This window comes from Schistocerca nitens, chromosome 5, assembly GCF_023898315.1.
Source record: "Schistocerca nitens isolate TAMUIC-IGC-003100 chromosome 5, iqSchNite1.1, whole genome shotgun sequence".
In the NCBI taxonomy this organism is placed as follows: domain Eukaryota; kingdom Metazoa; phylum Arthropoda; class Insecta; order Orthoptera; family Acrididae; genus Schistocerca; species Schistocerca nitens.
In genome coordinates this window covers 382,864,294-382,890,245 of record NC_064618.1, presented here as the reverse complement: position 1 = coordinate 382,890,245, position 25,952 = coordinate 382,864,294, and the positions used below count along the sequence as shown (strand labels likewise).

Sequence of the window (25,952 nt, the reverse complement as noted above, 5' to 3'; positions counted from 1 at the left end):
TTAGGATCTACTTTGTATATTTCCAATATTTGTAGTAACCATGAGTGGGGTACACTATCAAATTATTATTATTATTATTATTATTATTATTATTATTATTATTATTGGGCAGTTTGCTGTGATACTGTGGCATGTGGATTTCTAGGTGTACCAGGGCAGACATGGAGCTCCAGCAAACAAAAAATAATGATATAACTTTATATTTTTAAAGTGATAATTAAAACTTTATGATTACTGGTCATACCTTATTCTACTGCAGATTGCAGTTCCTCATGAGAGGGAACTCCTTTGAGATTCTGAAGGAGACCAACAAAAGATACACACTACTCAGTACACAAGAACCCATAACTAGAAAAGACCAAAGGAGGAGTCCTTAAAGAAGTTGATTTGATTGGTCTGGAATTGGGTAGAAAGTGAACCTAAAAAACCCATAACTGTAATATCGAATATATTTTTGCTGATAGCATTGTGTGTGTTGAAAAATAGTTTGCTACCATCTGGCACACAATAGCACATGTGATTGGTAAAAAGTCTTGTAGGATAATGTGAAACTTTTGATATTAAGCATATGTACATGTATTTAAAGACATCCAAGGAAAAATGTACCATGGTATGCCAAGTAAGATGACTTAGGCCTAAGTGAATTTCAATTTTGATCTTGAAGCGGAACACGAACACTGTTATTAACGCCGAAGTGCATGAAGGAGCTTCTTCCATGGAATAAGAAATGGATGGTGAGATGCAAGGGTATCTGAATTAACATTTACAAGATTAAGCCTATTTTCAGTGTCGTTTTTGTCAGAGAGAGAGAGAGAGAGAGAGAGAGAGAGACTTGAAATGATATCCAGATGATCACAAGCTTGTAGAAAGCTTGGTATGTTGATAAAGCAGCTGGTAAACTGGAATTTTATGAGGAAGCACAACAAAATTCAACAAAAAAAAGTCTTCGCCACATCAAAATAAACCAAGCCTCTCACTAAATTAAAGGCATTAAGAATAGTACAAAGTATGTTGTGACATGCTCAGTAACTAGATGTTGCACACACTGAAGAAAAACCTACAGCACATTCAAGAAGCATCTTAATGGCTATCAGCCACAAAGTAAGAAATCATAGAGTAATAAAAAGATCTGTTTTGTCCCAGCTAATTACTTCAAAGAGCTTTTTGGCTATGAGGAAACCAGTAACAAATGGTCATGACATCCTTTTGAATTGACAGACAAAGACTTTGCCACGAATATGGGAAGAGCTTTGTTTGTCACTCAACCTACGAATAATGAAAATGCTGGCTAAGATTTGATCACAGCATAAATGTCAAGGAGTGATGGTAGGTAGTTTTGCGTGAAATTTTGGCAAAGCAATATAATTATACAGTACCTAACACATTTATTCCAAGATGAGATTAATGAGAGAAATCTCTGAAGGATTTTAATTGAAACGTAGACTCCATGAGGGCAGAGGACAATCACCAATTGTATTCAGTTGTATATTAGAAAAGATAATCTGTGAATGGGAAAATGAACTTTGCAGGAGTTGATTACCGAATTAAGTCCATATTAGAGGCACAAAGAATGGGGTTTGTGATTTGACAATTCTGTCACGAAACACTGAAATGCCAGTTGAACAGGTAAAGCTAGTAAAAGAACGGGTAGAAAAAGCTGGATATTACATTTAATAAAAAGAAATACATTTATGCAATTGTCAAATCAGTCGCATTTCAAAGGACGGCAGCATATGGTAGTATTGAAAGAGTGTTAAATACTTTTTGAGTGGTTCTACAGCTATAAAAAAGCTAAATAAACATCATATAAGGCTATAGTTGTGTTGCTTTTGGGAGAATGTACCATCTCTATGTGAAGAAACTCATCTTGAGACAAACTAAACCTAGTCACTATGATGCAGTCTTTAAAATAGTGTATCTGTATGTCAGTGGAACCCCCTCAGTGGAAGGAAAGAGATTAAAAAACAACCAGAACAATTTGGGAGGACGTTGCAAAATAATGATACCGAAAGGTTGTAGGTGGCCATTGGAACTGTAATGCTAAAAAGAATTGTACTAGAATAGTGAATGGTTTACGAAAGCAATTAGAAAATCAATATCTCCCACAGATCATTGTGCAAGTACAGTATTGAAACCTTTAAAGGCTTCATTAAAGAAGAAAAGCAGAACTAGTGCTGAACTTTTGGGCAGGAAGGAAGAAATTTGCTAACATATAGTTGTTGTGTAATACAATTTTGTTACAAAAAAGATACCTGATAACAGTAAATGTAGTATATACCCTACAAAACTTTTTTTTTGTTTTTTTTTTCAGTTCATGTAAAGCAACTTGATTTATATTTATGTCTATTTTATTTAGAGGGTATGTAATTTCTAAAGCCTAATTGTGATTAGTCAGATTTTGTCAGGGGACAGACAGCATGTAATCAGTAAACTCAGTGTATATGGATATTGTTTGTAACTTTATTCTTTGAGCATTGTGTTCCATCAGGTATTGATTAAATTTGGTGCACAGTTTATAGCTGTTAAAAAGTTGTCATTCAGTGACAAAAATGCATCACATTAAAAATCCAGAGGTTGAAGATTTAACCCCCAATTGGTCCTTTGATTTTTTCGTGTTTTCTGTCATTCCTGTCATCTCTGCTAACACTTCGTGTATGTGAGAAAGTTTAATTTGCACTGGGATTCCGAGTCAAGTTATAGTTGCTAAATCATTGTATAATGGCTAGGAATTTCACTCCATATGTTGACGAATGCAAGGACATTCCACCTCCAGTACACAATGCTTTGTATTGTAAAGAATGATGTTTTCAAATCAATCGTCTTACATGACCTATCTAACATGATAAGCTGCCATCACTGTGTCTGTTAGTAGCCATGTCCTGATGTAGGAATAGTGTTCTATGAATCTTCCAAAAAAAATGGTTCACATGGCTCTGAGCACTATGGGACTTAACATCTTAGGTCATCAGTCCCCTAGAACTTAGAACTACTTAAACCTAACTAACCTAAGGACATCACACACATCCATGCCCGAGGCAGGATTCGAACCTGCGACCGTAGCAGTCCCGCGGTTCCGGACTGCAGCGCCTAGAACCGCACGGCCACCGCGCCCGGCTATATGAATCTTCCATGTGAATTCCAGAGAGCCCCAGCAGCAGTTCTTTTTAGTCCTAGTAGTATGTAATGGATGAGGATATCTGTATAGTTCTTTCCATTTCAGTATGTTTTGAGAATCACCATTTAGTGGAAACTTGTATTCAGTTATCAGGTCCCTCAAACATGCATTTGAATGCTAATGTTATTCAGTATTACCCTTGATTCTTAACTCGTGAAGCATTCTCTTTTAACTGAAGCATTTGAAATGTGCCTGCAGCATCAGAATATCCATAGCATGCTCCCAGGATTAATATTTTGCATGAACAGACTTTATTTCTGCAAATATTGATTGTCATATCAGGTGAGATGTTTTAATACCTGTTGATTGATGGGTGGATGATAGTTTCCTCATGTTCAGATAGATTTGTTGTGGATATGCTGTTGGTGAATTCTGGCATTGTTTTATCTGAGGATGGAGCCTTACAGTTTCGAAATTGATAGCTCAGTTAAATTGGGAAACAGTAGGTACAGCTTTTTGGGTACATAAATAAAAAGGTAAAATATAACGTTTATTTTCCACTGTTTAAGTCATAGCAGCAAACGTTTGCACCTTCCCACCATCTTCCATCACTGTAGAAGATACAAGATTTGGACTTGGAATCTGGAACTTACCCACAGAACTACATAGAAAAGTAGGTGCACAGTAATGCATTTGAATATAGAAAATCACCCTCTGATTCAGCTGTGAGCTAAAGAAGACGTAGGCATTGTGTAAGTCTTCTTGACTGCTAGATCCGCCTCGTTTACCACCCCTATTTAACGACAAGACAGTAAATGAGCGATTGACGAGAATAGGACAGTGAATAGCTGTAGGTCAACCTGTTACAAAGTCATGGCGTGTGGAAGAAACAAAATGCGCCCAGTGACTGGAAGAAATCGCAGGTGATACCAGTTAACAAGGTAAAAGTCATCCTCAAAATTACCGTCCATTCTCATTGACCTCAATCTGTTGTAGAATCCATAAAATATTATGTGCCCAAACATAGTAATGTATCTTGAACAGAATGACGTGCTCCATGCAAGCCAACATAGATTCCGACAACAATGATAATGCGGAAGGTAATTCCCGCGCTTTTCAGAGTTGATCCTGAAAGACGAGGATTGAGGCTATCAGGTGAATGTAGTACTTCTTGACTTTTGAAAAGCTTTTGACTTGGTACCACACCATTATTTATTTTTAAAAAGTATCAGGTATTAAACAAAATATGCGACTGGATTGGATTTCTTGGAAGGAAGGGCGCAGCAAATTATTTTGGATGGATAGTCGTCGACAGGAGTGGAAGAAGCCCCAGCGAAGTGTGTTTAAAGCCCTCGTTTTTCCTGTCGTATGTTAATGACGTCCCAGACTGTATTAATTATAACCTCAGACTTTTTTTCACAACTGTCTGTAATGAAGTACTTCTGAAAAAAAAGGCTGCATAAACATGCAGTCAGATCTTGATAAGGTTTCATAGTGTTACGAAGATCATCGACTTGTTTTAAATCTTCAGAAACGTAAATTGTGCGCTTCACAAAATGCAGAAAAGTGCACGATTGGAATCAATCGACTCGTACAAATATCTGGCTGTAACAATTCGCAGGGATATGAGATGATAACGTACGCTCAGTCGTAGATAAAGCAGGTGCCCGAATTCGTTTAGTTGGCAGGATACTAGGAAAAACTGTCCTAGAGTGTCGCTCAAATGTATGGGAACCATACCAGATAGGACTAACAGAAGATTCGAACGTATACAAAGAAGGGCGGCGCAAATGGCCACAGATTTGTTTTGACTCGAACGTCACGGAAGTGAAAAATGTGAATTGGCAGCCTCTTGAAGATAGACACCAATTATGTCCTTAATGCCTACTTACTGTGCCCCAAGATCTCATAGTAATTAAGATTTTAGAGATATTCTTCGGCTTCAACTGTTTCCATATTTACCGCGAAGACGAGAATTGATTAATATATCACGCACGGAGGCACTGAACCAGTCATTCTTCTCGCGCTCTATTCGCAATTTGATCAGGAAGAAAATCGAGAAAGTGTTACAGTGGGAAGCATCCTCTACCGCACAGTGATTTGAAGAGGCTGTTTTTTAAAAACTGCCGAGCCGCTCTGAACAGTGGACGCGTTCCTATGCTGCGCCCCACGCGTGTCAGCCATTTCTCGTAGAGAGTGTTATTTCGCCTTGGCGGCTTCCCTGTCAGTTTTCAGAGAACTGAAGGACTAGCGAGCTTCCTGCCGTGACTTCTCGTCGCGTTGCATAATACGGCTTCGCGAGTCTTGCGCATCGCGCACAGGTTTCGTGCCGTGGGAGGCTCCCACAAGCCGGTGGTAGTTCCGCGGAAGACTGAAGGCTTGACGACGTGGGGAGAGGAGAGGCGGATCCGGTGCGGTGGCAGTCGCGGCGATGGTGTTCGGCGGGAGCGACGGCCGCCGTCTGCGCCGGACTGCCCCCACTGGGCGCGCCTCCGCGGGGAGGGAGCGCGCTGTCGCCGTAAGTGACGCGCCAGCTGCGGGCTGCTCTGCCGGTGGCCAGCTGACACCAAATGCTGCCATCCTCGTTGATCACAAGTAGTTGTTCCGCACTATTCGATCATACCTTTATTCAAACCCTGTAGCTTAAAATACGAAGTGTGGCGTAAAATTTGTGTGAGGAGTGACAAGACACGATCTCATCGTTTATGTTATCGAAGTTGTGTTCGGATTTTGATAACTTTCGAACATCTGTTATGGGCTTACGTTCGGAAGACAGTATCGAGCGTGGAGTTTCGTTTAAACTCTGACGGAAATGTGAAAAACAGTTTGAGGTGGGATACGTTGGCAGTTACTTGCAGAGAGCCCAGTTTCAGTATATACAGTGTCGATAATGAGTCTCCCTTGTTTCTTCCAGTGACGAGTGTGCGTGTGTTAAAATGTTGCGGTACGAAAAGTAACTTCAACAAACGACAAATCTTGCGTGTGAGGGATTTCTTTGAAGAAGGGTGTTGTATCCGACATCTGTTGGACATTTGCGGGAACAGTGTGAATGCGTTCTTGATTGCTGTGATTTATATTTGTAAGTGAAGAAAATCTCCTCACATGCTTATTGAGAAGGTCTTTTTTTCACTTGTAACTTACTTTGGCAAAGTTTACTAAAATGCGACACACAACCCGTCAGTTATTTGCAAAGTAGACCTGGCTGTTTTCTGGTTTGCGTAGTAGCCAGCCAAAATTGAATCCTACCGTTCCTGATGTCCCTTATAAGTAGTAGCTTTAGCCTGTTCGATCGTGCATGCCGTTTCGCCCTCCTCCATTCCGAACATTTTAGTGCCAAATACTGACAAATTGTGGCTTGAAATTAGTGCGAGTAGTGCCAGTTACGATCTAAATGTCTGTGTGGTGTAAGAGCGGTATGGACCGTTATATAACTTTCAAGTATGTTGCGCTGCTTCAGTGCATCAGTGAATCTAAAACTGTTTGTGCTACGCATATAAAAGCAGCAAAAGGAGCTACAGATTCCAGAACAAAAGGCAGATACGTCATTCAAAATGCAGTCGATAACAATGTTATATTGACGAATATATATTACGCCGTTTTAAGGTCGACGTAACCCCGAAACACGTCTCGGCATAAATAAACCTATAAACAAAGTGGCTGGGTGCTGTGATTTTCTAAATAATCTCTGTAGTAATTAAGTAGTAATTAAGCTTGTTACGTATTGTAAGGCAAGAAGTTTTCTCTGGCTAGTGGAATTTTTACAGGAATGTGAAAAATAGTAAGAGTAACGATGTGTTTGCTGTATTTCCAGTGTGTGGATCCGATTGTGAAATGTGTATTTTCTATGACAAGTCTCCCTTTTATTCTTCCAGAGATGGGTGTGCATTCAAAACAAACGAGGTATGAAATACTACTAGAACTGGCGACACTGCGTATTGGCGATTTCTCTGAAGATAGGTGTTGTATCCCACATGTGTAGATGGAAGACCGAATTTACTGGTACATTTAATTTGGAATTTAAATATGGGAAGCTTGATTGGGGGGGGGGGGGTAGCTTTGATAGTTAAGCTAAAAAAGAAGTACCTAACTTTGATCAGTATAGTATAATGGATGAAGTAGTACGAATGCACTTCTAATTTCTGTGGTTTAGAATGAGTCTCGATATTCTTGTTGGACACTTTTCCCCACGAGTAAATGGCATTGACATAGTTTCCCAAAGTAGGGCACTGACACCGAGAACCATTTGTAACTTTGAGCATAGTTACATTTTTGAAAGTAATAAAGTTATATAAGTATATGCAGTTTACCCATATCTCAATATAAACTGAAACTAAGTTTTAATTATATGTTACCCTGTAAAATTGCTTTCTCATGTTGTGTTTTATGAAGCACAGGCAACACATTTCTGGTAAAATTATGAAGGATTAAGGTCCTGTATTGTTTCCTGGAGTTCAACAATTACATAAGATATAATGACATACTGTTTTCACCTGACACTTCCCAAAATGCATGCCACTAAAAGTACTGATAGTTTACTTTGCATCGAATTAATAACGTTATACTTTTTATCAGTTTTAACAGGTCAGCTGTTCGCATTACATCAAATTCGGCTTTTTCCAGAGCAGTAGAGGTGACGTTAGCCTCGCCAACTTCACTAGCGTGCCCGCAGAGTAGCTGCGATGTTAGCACCCATTCCTTAATCTTCTGACTCATGCGTTGCGAAGTGGACAGGAACCAGTGTGATTACCTTATTCTGTTGTTGCCACTGGGGTGCAGTTTACAGGCCTACAACAAACGTGAGATATCTGCCTGTACTTCTGTCGCATAGCAATAGATAATGCCGACATATTACGAAAAACACCTAGCGTTGTGTGTACCACAGTAAAAAGTAACCTTCGTATTAATGGAACATTATGCCCTAAGTACGTCGTGTTGTGACATTCATAGGAATCATCGTTAGAACGTTTGTGGGAAATTAAAACTGTGTACAACAGAGATTTGAACGCGGATGTTTTGCAGGCAATACCCTGCCGATGACGTCATCCAGGCACACTCCGAGCCAACGAAATATTTCCTGCGAGGACCGGGCACGTCTCACGGACCGATTACAAGATTCAACTTGTCAGTAGCGCTCCTCCACAGCTTATAAACCCTTGGTAGCAGAGTTCGTTACATCTTTCGGCACATAGTTGTAGCTTGTCACAGATGACCATCGTAACGCGATCTCCGCTGAGAAGAAAAGTATGTCCTCTTGGTATCATCGTTACACACAACTTTTCAAGGAGTTCTGAGAACGCCATTAGGGGAAAGAATGCGCTTCGGGCCCATCTCCTGCCGTTTTCGCGTCCCCTCAGACAGCAGAGCAGAAGTTTCACTCACTCAGGTCGCACATGTGCTGTGGAGCTATATTCCTGTTAATGTCGTAGCCTTGTACAAAGGTGGTAACCTGATTTGTCTTAACAAGGGAAGCTTAATTTTATTACATCGATTTATTTCGTTGAACTGGCGTTTAAACAAAAATCGACCGTGTGCTTAATATGCTATTGTGTCGCTCAGATTGGCAAATTACCTGTGTTGGAGAACTATACTTAAAAAGAATCCTAATCCCGATCCGACACTTATAAGATTATCTGGAGATTCCTTGTTCAGCACACATGAAAGATTCAATCCCATGACAAAATGTCTCCCGTCAGTATAACGAATGTATCACACTGCCGTGGAATTTACAGTTTTGGGAAAACGTGATTATAAAGTGGTTGTCTAACATTGTACAGTATAAGAGCAGAGCAACATTATCTGAAGCTGTTAATTTTCTGATTAATTACAGGTTTAAAATCTGTGGCACCTCTTCGCACCTTTCCTTTCATCATACCTCGAATGACTTTCCAGAAAGCCATTGTTTTGTTTATTAACTATCAGGATTTTTTATCCATATATTGAATTATAGAGTCATTTAGAAAAGTATCTTGGAAAGCTTGTGCCAATTTTTATTGTAGCGTCTGAATTGATGAGATGTGATGTCTTCCCAAAATAGATTTCAGCTTTTTTTCTTTGTTGTGTTATTATTCTCAATCGCTTCTCTAATCAAATTTTCATTATATCTTCAAAACGTTCGGAAATATCTTACAGAGATATACATATGGTATAAAATTCATACGGGCAGAGATATACATATGGTATAAAATTCATACGGGCACATGCGTACTTCATAGTTTTGCAAGTGTCAAAAATTTGTTGTACATATCTCCTAAGAAGTCAGGTCATTATTTAATTGTTATCGTTCGTCTGTAAACAACCCACAAATAGCTAACACAGAGAAACATTTTCGTTGCAACTGTTTTTATACTTTCCAGTTGGCATCTGGACAACGTTAAAACCTGCAGATCACCTGCAGAAAATCGCTGTCTTTCAGAAAGTCTTCGTTTTATAGAAATAAAGCATTGTGACGTCGGGAATGATAAAGACTTCAAAATGTATTTCGCCTCAGGCAGTTCCTTTTACCGAAATGGTAGAACATTTTAATGAAAGAAACTCTTTTCAGTCGAGGCAAACTTCGTCCACTATAAAATTTCACAGTCGCAATTGCGTGTATGACATTGATGACTTGTGTCGATCATTCAGTGACCTTTTTCATGTTGTTGTTGTTGTTGTTGTTGTTGTGGTCTTCAGTCCTGAGACTGGTTTGATGCAGCTCTCCATGCTACTCTCCTGTGCAAGCTTCTTCATCTCCCAGTACCTACTGCAACCTACATCCTTCTGAATCTGCTTAGTGTATTCATCTCTTGGTCTCCCTCTACGATTTTTACCCTCCACGCTGCCCTCCAATGCTAAATTTGTGATCCCTTGATGCCTCAAAACATGTCCTACCAACCGATCCCTTCTTCTAGTCAAGTTGTGCCACAAACTTCTCTTCTCTCCAATCCTATTCAATACCTCCTCATTAGTTACGTGATCTACCCATCTTATCTTCAGCATTCTTCTGTAGCACCACATTTCGAAAGCTTCTATTCTCTTCTTGTCCAAACTAGTTATCGTCCATGTCTCACTTCCATACATGGCTACACTCCATACAAATACTTTCAGAAACGACTTCCTGACACCTAAATCTATACTCGATGTTAACAAATTTCTCTTCTTGAGAAACGCTTTCCTTGCCATTGCCAGTCTACATTTTATATCCTCTCTACTTCGACCATCATCGGTTATTTTACTCCCTAAATAGCAAAACTCCTTTACTACTTTAAGTGTCTCATTTCCTAATCTAATTCCCTCAGCATCACCCGACTTAATTCGACCACATTCCATTATCCTTGTTTTGCTTTTGTTGATGTACATCTTATATCCTCCTTTCAAGACACTGTCCATTCCGTTCAACTGCTCTTCCAAGTCCTTTGCTGTCTCTGACAGAATTACAATGTCATCGGCGAACCTCAAAGTTTTTACTTCTTCTCCATGAATTTTAATACCTACTCCGAATTTTTCTTTTGTTTCCTTTACTGCTTGCTCAATATACAGATTGAATAACATCGGGGAGAGGCTACAACCCTGTCTCACTCCTTTCCCAACCACTGCTTCCCTTTCATGCCCCTCGACTCTCATAACTGCCATCTGGTTTCTGTACAAATTGTAAATAGCCTTTCGCTCCCTGTATTTTACCCCTGCCACCTTCAGAATTTGAAAGAGAGTATTCCAGTCAACATTGTCAAAAGCTTTCTCTAAGTCTACAAATGCTAGAAACGTAGGTTTGCCTTTTCTTAATCTTTCTTCCAAGATAAGTCGTAAGGTCAGTATTGCCTCACGTGTTCCAACATTTCTACGGAATCCAAACTGATCTTCCCCGAGGTCCGCTTCTACCAGTTTTTCCATTCGTCTGTAAAGAATTCGCGTTAGTATTTTGCAGCTGTGACTTATTAAACTGATAGTTCGGTAATTTTCACATCTGTCAACACCTGCTTTCTTTGGGATTGGAATTATTATATTCTTCTTGAAGTCTGAGGGTATTTCGCCTGTCTCATACATCTTGCTCACCAGATGGTAGAGTTTTGTCATGACTGGCTCTCCCGAGGCTATCAGTAGTTCTAATGGAATGTTGTCTACTCCCGGGGCCTTGTTTCGACTCAGGTCTTTCAGTGCTCTGTCAAACTCTTCACGCAGTATCTTATCTCCCATTTCGTCTTCATCTACATCCTCTTCCATTTCCATAATATTGTCCTCAAGTACATCGCCCTTGTATAAACCCTCTATATACTCCTTCCACCTTTCTGCCTTCCCTTCTTTGCTTAGAACTGGGTTGCCATCTGAGCTCTTGATATTCATACAAGTGGTTCTCTTCTCTCCAAAGGTCTCTTTAATTTTCCTGTAGGCAGTATCTATCTTACCCCTAGTGAGACAAGCCTCTACATCCTTACATTTGTCCTCTAGCCATCCCTGCTTAGCCATTTTGCACTTTCTGTCGATCTCATTTTTGAGACGTTTGTATTCCTTTTTGCCTGCTTCATTTACTGCATTTTTGTATTTTCTCCTTTCATCAATTAAATTCAATATTTCTTCTGTTACCCAAGGATTTCTATTAGCCCTCGTCTTTTTACCTACTTGATCATCTGCTGCCTTCACCACTTCATCCCTCAGAGCTACCCATTCTTCCTCTACTGTATTTCTTTCCCCCATTCCTGTCAATTGTTCCCTTATGCTCTCCCTGAAACTCTCTACAACCTCTGGTTCTTTCAGTTTATCCAGGTCCCATCTCCTTAAATTCCCACCTTTTTGCAGTTTCTTCAGTTTCAATCTGCAGTTCATAACCAATAGATTGTGGTCAGAATCCACATCTGCCCCAGGAAATGTCTTACAATTTAAAACCTGGTTCCTAAATCTCTGTCTTACCATTATATAATCTATCTGAAACCTGTCAGTATCTCCAGGCTTCTTCCATGTATACAGCCTCCTTTCATGATTCTTGAACCAAGTGTTAGCTATGATTAAGCTATGCTCTGTGCAAAATTCTACAAGGCGGCTTCCTCTTTCGTTTCTTCCCCCCAATCCATATTCACCTACTATGTTTCCTTCTCTCCCTTTTCCTACTGATGAATTCCAGTCACCCATGACTATTAAATTTTCGTCTCCCTTCACTACCTGAATAATTTCTTTTATCTCGTCATACATTTCATCTATTTCTTCATCATCTGCAGAGCTAGTTGGCATATAAACTTGTACTACTGTAGCAGGCATGGGCTTTGTGTCTATCTTGGCCACAATAATGCGTTCACTATGCTGTCTGTAGTAGCTAACCCGCACTCCTATTTTTTTATTCATTATTAAACCTACTCCTGCGTTACCCCTATTTGATTTTGTATTTATAACCCTGTAATCACCAGACCAAAAGTCTTGTTCCTCCTGCCACCGAACTTCACTAATTCCCACTATATCTAACTTTAACCTATCCATTTCCCTTTTCAAATTTTCTAACCTACCTGCCCGATTAAGTGATCTGACATTCCACGCTCCGATCCGTAGAACGCCAGTTTTCTTTCTCCTGATAACGACGCCCTCTTGAGTAGTCCCCGCCCGGAGATCCGAATGGGGGACTAATTTACCTCCGGAATATTTTACCCAAGAGGACGCCATCATCATTTAATCATACAGTAGGGCTGCATGTCCTCGGGAAAAATTACGGCTGTAGTTTCCCCTTGCTTTCAGCCGTTCGCAGTACCAGCACAGCAAGGCCGTTTTGGTTAATGTTACAAGGCCAGATCAGTCAATCATCCAGACTGTTGCCCCTGCAACTACTGAAAAGGCTGCTGCCCCTCTTCAGGAACCACATGTTTGTCTGGCCTCTCAACAGATACCCCTCCGTTGTGGTTGCACCTACGGTACGGCCATCTGTATCGCTGAGGCACGCAAGCCTCCCCACCAACGGCAAGGTACATGGTTCATGTTTGCATATGAAAACTAACAGTAAGTAGATAAATGGAAAGTGACTTACGTAAATTATGATTTCAAATTTTTTTAAGCTTTTTCACCTCACGTTTATTTACTGAAATAGTACATATTGCTATTTTTATTTTTGATTTGTAAATGTGAAGATTGATCATTATGGCCGAGAACTAGACGTCGTTTGTAATATTCTTAACTGAGACAGCGAAGAAAATAAACTTGTGGTGAAACATATAGTCGCAGTATCTCTCGCAGTGAAACGTCGTCAATCATCAGTAATATTGAAACGCTGCCTATAAAGTGAGGCAAAACAACTACTCTCCTGGAGGTAGAGATTCTCGAACCATAAAATGCAACGACGACTTGTTCTGTGACGTTGTGGGTACGTTGTACTCGAATTAATAAAACAAGATTTAATCGTTCGTAACAGTTTTATTCGCTTAAATATACGAATCTCATTTAATTAAAAAAAACTGATTGCACCAAAGGCAGGTTGTACCACCTGTTCTTCTTTTCAATCCGGGAGAGAGAACTTCTTGGCTTCGATATGGTCATTGGGAACTGTGTGAATTGCTTATATCGGATGCGTCGTGGCTCCCAGGGATGTCGCGGCTCTACAATAAGGGTACGCGGTGTTCTCATAAAAATAATGGTTGGATGACTTTGCTTTCCGACGTGAGTTAAACAACGTGTGCGGTCGTAGTGATGGCTCTACAATAAGGGCGTCGCGGTGTTCTCGTAAAAATAAGGGTTGGGTGAATTTGCTTTCTGATGCGAGTTAAGGAACAACACGGTTGTAGTGATATCGAGTGGACCGATTAGTTAGTTTGGACAAATTTTTAAATGTAAATGCAAAATGCGATTTTTCAAATATATCACCCATTTCTAAAGACATGAATAGACGAAAATGTAGGAAGTGTGAGGACAGTCACTTGAATTTCGGTTTTACATGTAGTACTGTTGGAAATAGAGAATCACCATGGTGTGTCACTTGCTTAGAAGTCCTAACTACTGCAGGCACGCTCCTAATAAAATGAAACAACATTTGGAGCGAAATCACTGTAGTTTGATAAGCAAACCGCGATGATACTTTTCCCACAAGTTAAAAATAATGACAGAACAAAGTAAAAACTTTTCGTAAACAAGCTACGATTCCTATAAAAGCTCTTCTTTGCTTACTGTATAGAGAAGAGCAAAAAACCTGACAGAATAATGGAAGACCTTATAATTATTACCAGCAACTGTGGACACGGTATCTATTATGATAGGTAAGTCAACCGCCTAGCCATTGGCAAGTGTACCTTTGTCAGATAACACTGCTATACGCTCAAACTAAGTTGACACTCGGCGCGGTGGCTGATGGGAGCGACTATAAATGAGAAACACCATTAGGGTTGCTCTCACCATCCACTGCGCCGAATGTAAACTCAATCTGCACATGTAGTATTAGCCGTCGAATACTCTATTTCGCTGCCGACAATAATGATCAGTTGTTGAAAAACTCAAAGGTAATGATGATTTTGCCATTTAGTTGGATGAAGCTACAGACAACGACAATGACTCACATCTAATTTGTTACGTTTGGTAATGTATGACAAGAAATTTCATGAAGATCTTCTTTTTCTGCAAAGAAATAACACTTGAAACGAAAGTAAGAGACATCTTTGAAATACTACTATCTTTTATAAAATAAAATAAAGTTAATTGGAAAAGTTTTGTCGGTGTGTGTACAGATAGAGATCGTAGTGTTGCTGGCTGTTAGGTCAGACTGCAAGCTAAGATGCACAAAGAAGCTTCTCGTGGTATTTGGAAACACTTTTTTATTCGCCAAGAAACACTGACATCAAAAGGCATGAGCGGTGTCCTTCACGAAATTCTTCAGTCAGTGATCGAGGTGGTAAACTTCATTAAAAATCTGCCACTTAAGTCAATATGTGTTGAACAGATGTGCGTTGATATGAGTGCAGAGGACATTTCTCAAATTTATTACAGTAACTCTCGCTCGCTTGCACCAGAGAAAAAAAAAAAAGAGTATGAACTCAGGAACAAACTTCACACTTACGTTTTTCGACAGAAACATTGTATCATCTTTGGATAACTCATTTCATTTAATGTACCCCTTCAAGGTAATGAGATCAACATTCTCCAGATGTCAGATAAATTTCATCCTTCAGAAAGAAAGTACTATTCTGGGAGAAGAAGCTTAGACGACAATGACTTTCAGTTGAGTGAAGAAGTGAATCTGGATCATTTAATTGAACTCAGTGATTAATTTTTGAAGTACTTGCCAGACGAAGTTGATCAACACAGTTGGATGAAGGATCCTCTCTGGCGTAGAGAAGCAGCTGAAAGAGCTGAAAACAGATAAGTTACCAGGTCCGGATGGAATGCCAATTCGGTTTTACGAAGAGTATTCTGTGACCTTAGGCCCTTGCTGCATAGCTTCCATTTATCGCGAATCTCTCGTCCAGCACGAATTCCTAAGAAACTGGAAAAATAATGCAGAATTCTTGAGTATATTCTTATTTGGCTCTGAGCACTATGGGACTTAACATCTGAGGCCATCAGTCCCCTAGAACTTAGAACTACTGAAACGTAACTAACCTAAGGATATCACACGCATCGATGCCCGAGGCAGGATTCTAACCTGCGACTGTAGCAGTCGCGCGGTTCCTGACTGAAGCGCCTAGAACCGCTCGGCCACCGCGGCCGGCTATTCTTATTTCGAATGTAATAATTTCGTTGCGACGTAAGAGCTTTTGTCTACAAATCAGCACTGGTTTAGAAAGCATCTGTTGTGGTAAACTTAGCTTGCCCTTCTCACACACGAAATCTTGCGGTCGCAGTTCCCCATTGCAGACTCTTAAGGAAGTTACGAGCATACAGCATAGGTTCCCACGTAAGTGAAATATTCGAAGACTTCTTCAGTCCTGTGTCCTCGACGGCGAGTGTTCAACAGAGGCAAGGGTATCATCACGAGTGCACTTGGGAAGTGTGATAGAACCGCTATTACTCTGTATAATATACACTATACAGGATTATTACAAATGATTGAAGCTATTTCACAGCTCTACAATAACTTCATTATTTGAGATATTTTCACAATGCTTTGCACACACATACAAAAACTAAAAAAGTTTTTTTAGGCATTCACAAATGTTCGATATGTGCCCCTTTAGTGATTCGGCAGACATCAAGCCGATAATCAAGTTCCTCCCACACTCAGTGCAGCATGTCCCCATCAATGAGTTCGAAGGCATCGTTGATGCGAGCTCGCAGTTCTGGCACGTTTCTTGGTAGAGGAGGTTTAAACACTGAATCTTTCACATAACCCCACAGAAAGAAATCGCATGGGGTTAAGTCGGGAGAGCGTGGAGGCCATGACATGAATTGCTGATCATGATCTCCACCACGACCGATCCATCGGTTTTCCAATATCCTGTTTAAGAAATGCCGAACACCATGATGGAAGTGTGGTGGAGCACCATCCTGTTGAAAGATGAAGTCGGCGCTGTCGGTCTCTAGTTATGGCATGAGCCAATTTTCCAGCATGTCCAGATACACTTGTCCTGTAACGTTTTTTTCGCAGAAGAAAAAGGGACCGTAAACTTTAAACCGTGAGATTGCACAAAACACGTTAACTTTTGGTGAATTGCGAATTTGCTGCACGAATGCGTGAGGATTCTCTACCGCCCAGATTCGCACATTGTGTCTGTTCACTTCACCATTAAGAAAAAATGTTGCTTCATCACTGAAAACAAGTTTCGCACTGAACGCATCCTCTTCCATGAGCTGTTGCAACCGCGCCGAAAATTCAAAGCGTTTGACTTTGTCATCGGGTGTCAGGGCTTGAAGCAATTGTAAACGGTAAGGTTTCTGATTTAGCCTTTTCCGTAAGATTTTCCAAACCGTCGGCTGTGGTACGTTTAGCTCCCTGCTTGCTTTATTCGTCGACTTCCGCGGGCTACGCGTGAAACTTGCCCGCACGCGTTCAACCGTTTCTTCGCTCACTGCAGGCCGACCCGTTGATTTCCCCTTACAGAGGCATCCAGAAGCTTTAAACTGCGCATACCATCGCCGAATGGAGTTAGCAGTTGGTGGATCTTTGTTGAACTTCGTCCTGAAGTGTCGTTGCACTGTTATGACTGACTGATGTGAGTGCATTTCAAGCACGACATACGCTTTCTCGGCTCCTGTCGCCATTTTGTCTCACTGCGCTCTCGAGCGCTCTGGCGGCAGAAACCGAAGTGCGGCTTCAGCCGAACAAACCTTTATGAGTTTTTCTACGTATCTGTAGTGTGGCCTGACCATATGTCAATGAATGGAGCTACAGTGAATTTATGAAATCGCTTCAATCATTTGTAATAGCCCTGTACATATAAATGATATGACAGACAGGGTGAGCAATAATCTGCGGCTGTATGTTGCGGTGTATGGGAAGACGTTATTGAGTGACTATAAGGGGACACAAGATGACTTAGACAAAATTCGTAGTTGGCGTGATGAATGAAAGCTAGCTACCGATCGAGGTGGCGCAGTGGTTAGCGCTCTGGACTCGCATTCGGGAGGACGGCAGTTCAGACCCGCGTCCGGCCCTCCCGACTTCGGTTTTCCGTGATTTCCCTAAATCACTTCAGGCAAATGCCGGGACGGGTCCTTTGGAAGGGCGCGGCCGACTTCCTTCCACCCATCCTTGCAATGGGACCAATGACCTCGCTGTTTGGTTCCCTCCCCGAAATCAGCCAACCAACAGCTATCTCAAAATTTAGAGAATTGTAAGTTAATGCAGATGAGAAGGAAATAATCGAATACAACATTAGTAGTGTACTGCATGACACAGTCATGACGATTAAATATCAGACTGTAACGCTGCAAAGCGATGGAACGAGTATTTAAGGATAGTGTTAGGAAAGGCGAATGGTCGACTTCGGTTTATTGAGAGTGCGAACCGTTCTCGAGATAGCTCGATTGTTTGGGGTGCCCACCGAGTTGGATTAAAGGGAGACACGGAAGCAGTTAAGAGTAGGCTGCTAGATTAGTTACCGCTAGGTTCGACTGACATGCATATGTTACAGAGATCCTCGGGAACTCAAATGGGAATCCCTGAAAGGAAGGTGACGTTCTTTTGGAGGAACAATGTTGATAAAATTTAGAGAACGTGCGTTTGAAGCTGACTGCAGAACGATTCTACTACCGCCAACGTACATTTTGCTTAGGGACTACGAAGATAAGATACCAGAAATCAGGGCTCCTACGGAGGTGTATAGATAGTCGTTTTCCCCTCGCTCTATTTACGAGTGGAACGGGAAAGGAAATGACTATAATCCGTTCATCATAAGAATAAACCTGTTGTAAACAAACACAAACGCAATGATTGATCAGAAGAACACGTACCTGGTGTTGTTACGCTCTTGGAAGTAGGTCCTATTTATGTACTAAGTTACTTTAAATGAAACTTTAAGATATTCAAATGTATTTACAGCCATCAACGTTTTTCTTAATCTTGATTTAGCCACGTAGTTTTTATTTCAAAAATCGTGTACACTCACAGCCTCTGCAGCGTTGTGCTCTGATTGCGCTGTTAAGTGCGCAATGTGAAAATGGCTGAGGCTGTTTTCTGTTCCGTAGTGAAACACGGGCGTGGAACACTGTTAAAAAGTGCCGAGAAATAGGCTTTCTTAATGTTTTTTCATGAATTTAAGGAGATATTCGGCTTTGAAGTTCTCCCAGCGTTGTATACAGGGTGGTCCGCTGATAGTGAGCGGGCCAAATATCTCACGAAATAAGCATCAAACGAAAAAACTATCAAGAACGAAACTCGTCTAGCTTGAAGGGGAAAACCCGATGGCGCTCAACCCGCTAGATGGCGCTGCCATAGGTCAAACGGATTATCAACTGCGTTTTTTAAAATAGGAACTCCCATTTTTTATTACATATTCGTGTAGTACGTAAAGAAATATGAATGTTTTAGTTGGTCCACTTTTTTCGCTTTGTGATAGATGGCACTGTAATAGTCACAAACGTATAAGTACGTGGTATCACGTAACATTCCGCCAGTGCCGACGGTATTTGCTTCGTGATACATTACCCGTGTTAAAACGGACCGTTTACCAACTGCGGAAAAGATCGATATCGTGCTAATGTATGGCTATTGTGATCAAAATGCCCAACGGTGGTGTGCTATGTATGCTGCTCGGTATCCTGGACGACGACATCAAAGTGTCCGGACCGTTCGCTGGATAGTTACGTTATTTAACGAAACAGGAAGTATTCAGCCCCATGTAAAACGTCAACCACGACCTGCAACAAATGATGATGGCCAAGTAGGTGTTTTAACTGCTGTCGCGGCTAATCCGAACATCAGTAGCAGACAAATTGCGCGAGAATCGGGAATCTCAAAAACGTCGGTGTTGAGAATGCTACATCAACATCGATTGCACCCGTACCATATTTCTATGCACCAGGAATTGCATGGCGACGACTTTGAACGTCGTGTACAGTTCTGTCATCGGGCACAAGAGAAATTCCGGGAAGATGACAGATTTTTTGCACGCGTTCTATTTAGCGGCGAAGCGTCGTTCACCAACAGCGGTAACGTAAACCGGCCTAATACGCACTATTGGGCAACGGAAAATCCACGATGGTTGCGACAGGTGGAATATCAGCGACCTTGGCGGGTTGATGTATGTGGCGCGGCATTATGAAAGGAAGGATAATTGGCCTCCATTTTCTCGATGGCAATCTAAATGGTGCAATGTATGCTGATTTCCTACTTAATGTTCTACCGATGTTACTACAAGATGTTTCAATGCATGACAGAATGGCGATGTACTTCCAACGTGATGGATGTCCGGCACATAGCTTGCGTGCGGTTGAAGGGGTATAGAATAGCATATTTCGTGACAGGTGGATTGGTCGTCGAAGCACCATACCATGGCCCGCACGTTCACCGGATCTGACGTCCCCGGATTTCTTTCTGTGGGGAAAGTTGAAAGATATTTGCTATCGTGATCCACCGACAACGCCTGACAACAGGCGTCAATGCATTGCTAATTCATGTGCGAACATTACGGAAGGCGAACTACTCGGTGTTGAGAGGAATGTCGTTACACGTATTGCCAAATGCATTGAGGTTGACGGACATAATTTTGAGCATTTATTGCATTAATGTGTTATTTTCAGGTAATCACACTGTAACAGCATGCGTTCTCAGAAGTGGTAAGTTCGCAAAGGTACATGTATCACATTGGAACAACCGAAATAAAATGTTCAAACGTACCTACTTTCTGTATTTTAATTTCAAAAACCTACCTGTTACAAATTCTTCGTCTAAAATTGTGAGCCATATGTTTGTGACTATTACAGCGCCATCTATCACAAAGTGAAAAAAGTGGTCCAACTAAAACATTCATATTTCTTTACGTACTACACGAATATGTAATAAAAAATGGGGGTTCGTATTTAAAAAAACGCAGTTGATATCCGTTTGACCTATGGCAGCGCCATCTAGCGGGCCAACCATAGCGCCATCTGGTTTCCCCCTTCAAGCTAAACAAGTTTCGTTCTTTGTAGTTTTTTCGTTTGACGCTTATTTCGTGGGATATTTGGACCGGTCACGATCAATGGACCACCCTGTATAATGCAGTTGATAAACTCAAATTGAACGTGTAGCGCAGTCGGTAGCGTAATGGAATGTAAAGTAGAGGCGGTTATTCGTGCTTTTGTTCAGATTTCCCCAGTGTCATTTTTTTCTTCTCGTTCAATTTGAAATACCTACATCTCGTAATTATGAAACTCATCATCATTATTTATGAATAATGCACGTTTTCTTGTTTCTAATTACATACTGGACGCGAAATTCCTTTTTCCAGTTCAAATACAAATTCTTAATTATTGACGTTTTATGAAAGATTGTTCATAAAAGTTGTTAACTTAAGAAAACATAACAATTTAATTTTTATGGCAAAAATGTCTATCGTTTTATAATACAGAGGTAGATAGGTACCGTAGAACCATGAAAAAGAATTATTTTTACAGCATCGAGCACATCACACAAATTCTATATTTTTACATTTGCTTCTGTACCATTACAATATGAACCCGACAGTACTGATCTGGAGCCAAGGTGCGGGATTTGGCTCGAGAAGTAACAAGACTATTAAGCTGCCAGACGTACTGGAGCTAACGTACGAAGCTTTTACACAAGTCACTGCCGAACGCTGGCGGTATATAGAACGGCTCGTCATGAAAGAAGAAGAGAAAATGCTGCGCCTGGTTGACTTCGTGGATTCTCTTGTTGATAGGCTCGTTAACCACGTAGCAGGTGACTTTTCCAGAATTGAAATGTATTTCTCGGATTCGGACAAGGAAGGAGCTAAAAGATTACCACACGACTGACTGTAATACCTTCAGTGGCTTCAGTATTTAATTATACGGCGAAATCCTTGAATACTCCCTTACATTACACACACAACTTATGCAGAAAAATTACCCTGTGGTTAAGTCAGGAACTGTCATCATTCTTGTTTTTAGTTACAATAGTACGTTAGCTAAAAACGATAACGTGTTGCGGTTTTCGTTTAGTTGTCTAAAGCCTAGTTTACACGACGACATTTGATTCCGCCACTCGTTGCGTGGAATGAGTGGACCGCAAGTGGTTTCATATATGACTGTTGACACGCCGACGCATGTATACACTTCAGTTTCGTCATTTTGTGGGTCCCTGAGCCGTGTCTGAAATGAAAGTTTTGGCAGCTGCACGTCGCACGAGTTGTGATGAGGTTAATGCTTGTTTGTATGGAATCGCTGCATAAGAAAAAAATTAAGAAATGTGTTTAGATTCGTGACTGGAGGAAGAAAAGACGTCAGCTCGGTTGCTCAGCATCCTTGCTGAAATAATGTATAGCGGAAGATCCAAGAAGTTCTTTTAATTATCTTAGAATGACACCAGAAGTGTTTACGTTTCTTCTAATTATAATTAGTTATGTGATAAGGAATAAAGGTACTGTAATGCATGAAGCACTGTTGCCAGAACTGAAATTACATATATTGCGTGCATTACAATCGAGAACACTTGGCATGCTATAAGATACGGATTTTGTTGGTGATGACGCTATTTAATTAACACCAGTAATTATTAACATTAGCAACAATAATTACTCGAAGCAGGCCGCATTAAGAAGAGAGAGGCTTGCAAACTACTCTCTCGAAGATAGATCTTTACAGCGGCAATATTTCAAAATTCTAACATATGTGGATGGGGAGCACTACGGCGACGTTTTAAATAGATGAATACTGAATAAAGAATGCAGCTTCTTGAATTTGTATAGCCTTCCCTCCTGTCAACAATATTCCTTAACAAAGAGTTGGCCAACTCGAACGATGGGATTTTAATGTTGCAGACGAGAGCATTGCCAGAGCTAGAATTACATTTGCTTGTATTTTTCTTAATTCAGTTGTCTGTGTGCTCCTAACTCAGTAAATTTTGCCCTGCAGCTCAGATATTGTCAAACCATCTACGTGGTCTCAGCGGTAGCAATATGTCCGTATTTTTGTAATAACATCACTGAAATCCCACGAACACATATGCAAAACATAGATATCCAAAAAGCGGACATTATTCTCCATTCCCCACATCATATTTCAGTTTGTATAAACTCTAAGAACACTCATAACCTCAAAACTCATGCAACTGGTGTCGCCATAGTTGGAACACGCCAAAAGTGTTTAGTTTCACCGAGTTGCGCAAACGCGCGTGCGCCTTGGCTGGTAGCGCAGTTGCCTGCTACCTAGTGTCGTGTAAACTAGGCTTAAGGAGCGTATTGTGGGAGATTTGCAGTGTATTATTTCATGGTGCTTGAAAATTAAATGACATTCTAAGCTGTATTGCTCCTCCGCTCGTCTCGTTTTACGTGTGAACTGCAGCTGGCCGCGTCACTGCAGGCTAGCTGTTTCAGGTGACCGGCCAGTGCTAAGTTAAATGCGCCAGTAAAGCTGTTGTCCCGTTTTGTCACTAAGTCGATGTGCGCGTAACGCACAGCACAAAACGTAGCCTTATTATCGTACTTGACAGTACTCACGACAGGTTGGCTGCAGTCCCACGTGAAACTGAAATCCAATGAGGTTCCAGCAAACGCGGAAGAATACGTAGCACAATGTTTACATCAGGTTTATTCTTATGATGAACGGTGGCTTGCGGAGTAAGTGTTCTAGCAAGGTAATTCTTCCCATTGCTTTCGTTGTAAGAATAAGATATATGAACGTTAAAAGTTGATTAAAATGAGTCATGTCAACAGTTAATGAAGAAATAATAAAAAGAACCTTATTTACCCCACACTGGGAGCCGAAAGTCGTGTGCGAAAATAGCCGTTGGTGTTTATGTTGAGGTCTAGGGAGCCGCCTGGATCCAAAAAGTTTGAAAACCACTGACTTATGCAGATAAATCTATCCACTATCGGAGTGTATGGCAAAGCAATTTCTCTGCACTATACCAGTTTTGCTGAATACGCCCACCAGTGTTGCTGAATGCGCGCGCGCGACTTTACAAGGGAGTGCCATCGATAAAGAACATAATCCTCTGAACTAATTTTATATGGAAGAGAGATTTGAAATTAATTTCTAGTTGTAGGACTTTTTCTCGGAATTCAGACTCATACTAATTCCTAAAGAAATGTTGTCTTAGAAACTGCAAGTCATTCTTCCCTTTTTTTTTCTCCATTGCAACCGCTCTTGAAGTAAGTGATCACAAGCCGCGGTAAAAGTGAAAGTGGGGAATTGAAGTTCTTCAATTTCTGTGGTTCACCTAGAGACTAACTGTTACTTCCTATAGTGCATAAGTGTAGAGTGTGTCTTGCAGTCCCTGAAGTCCGCTCATAGTGAGATGTGCAATAGGAACGAATATAACCTATGGTAGTGAAAGAACACTGTGTAAAAAAAGTATAGACTGACTCCTCCAGGGCGTCAAAGGGCGCCATAAAATTTAAGTGAATTAGATTGCTTGAATTGGATGAGTAATGCAACAGCTTGTAGCAGGTTTGTAGCGTTGCGACGTTGCCGTCCGCACCAAGTATTACATTACAACACTATTGTTGGAATTGTGATGGAAAGAGTGAACGCAGGAGAAGCGGACGACAAGAAAATTTCGGCAGAGGGGACCGAACTCTGGCATCATCCGATTGCTAACTTTTCCATAGGTGGTAGACGAAGGAGCACAACAGTTGCAACGTTACTTGGTATCGTGATTGGACAGCGTCTGATGATGTATGCAGCAAAATATCTGCTGAGAAGCCATAAGCAATTTAGGGAGACCAAGAAAAACTTATGTGAGAATGGGCAGACAGACAGACATTGATTTTAATTAGCGTCCTACCGAATGGAAGGCCTGTGTGTTAACGTTACTCCACCTCTCTCGTGCGTGCGTGCGCGCGCGTGCGTGTGTGTGTGTGTGTGTGTGTGTGTGTGTGTGTGTCACGTCGGGCCATGGTAAATAAATCCAAATAAGGGCAGAGTTTTGATAACACATTGCTTTTCGTAATGGTTGAGATTGCTTTCGTGAAATGATGCTGGCAAACGTACACATGTCACGTTGCAGCACTTAACTTTATAACACGGCACTCGGCGTGTTAGTGATATCTTTATACTCTCAGGAGTGACCAATTACGAGCTTTCGAGTCTGACTTTCATCTCCATTCAGCACACTGACCACCTCTATGTTCAAAGAGGCAACGTCCAGGTGCTTGACCGGAATGCCGCAGTTGGAAGATCATCTTGTTCACTGCAAGTTCTCTGACTGAAAAGTCAAAGTCTTTTCAGGCAAAGCCTTTTCAGCAGTAATTTTTGTAAACTCTGTGGTCTGACATTATTAGCCCCCCTACCATGACTCGGTGTCAGAAGAAGCTGTTCATTTTGGCGTGACGCTGTAGTTTTTTGTGCAAGTAACGTGGTCACGGTGATCGCTGTAATTTTTATCACTAACTAAATAGTAGTAGTTCAGCGAAGAGTTCTGTGGATAGCGCCTTCATTTACCAGTTCAGCTACATGTTTCACTCATTTTGTGGCAGACGTTTTCCCTGTCTTCTTCGTTTTATTCACTCATATCCTAATTTTCGGAGGTTTATTTTTGCATCTTGACACTCCTGACCCAACAGGTAAAAAGTTTCTAGGGTACGGTAAGCTAGTGGTAAGCTTGCAGCTCGTGGATGCGTATTGACTCAGGCGTGCTAGGAATGTAGTTGTTCGTGGTATGAAATTAGGCCTTAATCTCAGGCGGTGGGCTGTAATGGTGTGATTATACACGTGATACCATACAGCATCTACCTCCCATGAAACTATATTATGCATATGTATTGGCCAAAAGTAGAGCAGACAGAAAGTTTAGAAAACAAGAACGAATACTAGACAGACAATATTCAATAGAGCCATTGTACACCAATTACTTGTTGACGTCCGTCACCTGCCGCTACCGTGTTGCCACATCGGCTGCCGTGCCCGCTGCGAGGTATGACAGGAAGGCGAGGTCCCCTTCCGACAGTTGATTTTACTGTTAGGAAACGAATCACTCACCATAACGGAATCTTTTTCGTCGTTATTGTCGGAATCTCTTGAAAACACTACCGCCTTACGCTTCTCTATAGGTCTAATGATGTTACTGTCACTGGGATCGACCTCGGAAACATACAGTCATCCGGATCTTTCTTTTTCACTAGGAACATTCGAGTAATCATAATGTGTATGAAACTCTACCATCGTCGTGTGTTGTTTTTGGTATAATTATCACGTCAGAAGAAATGCGAAATAAAAGGGGACAGACCAGCGATTTGGAAGAAAGAAAGAAAGCCAGAATTTGAATAATTTGAAATAATCTTACCATTCATTGTGGCAGTTTGGCAACGGCGAACAGTTAGGGCGT

The 25,952-nt window shown here is 41.0% G+C and overlaps 1 protein-coding gene across 3 annotated transcripts in view; it reads left to right on the top strand.

The window, feature by feature from the left end:
- Window positions 1-25,952, top strand: part of LOC126259308 (serine/threonine-protein kinase N) — a 350,492-nt gene that overhangs the window by 26,670 nt on the left and 297,870 nt on the right. For 2 of the 3 annotated variants that reach the window (XM_049955982.1, XM_049955980.1), the window contains exon 1: window positions 5,519-5,633. The exons of the other annotated variant lie outside the window; for it this stretch is intronic. In XM_049955982.1, the coding sequence (XP_049811939.1) occupies window positions 5,547-5,633 (87 nt within the window). In that variant the 5' untranslated portion in view covers window positions 5,519-5,546. Of the gene's footprint in view, window positions 1-5,518; window positions 5,634-25,952 lie in introns of those variants that run through there. 3 annotated transcript variants of the gene reach the window in all.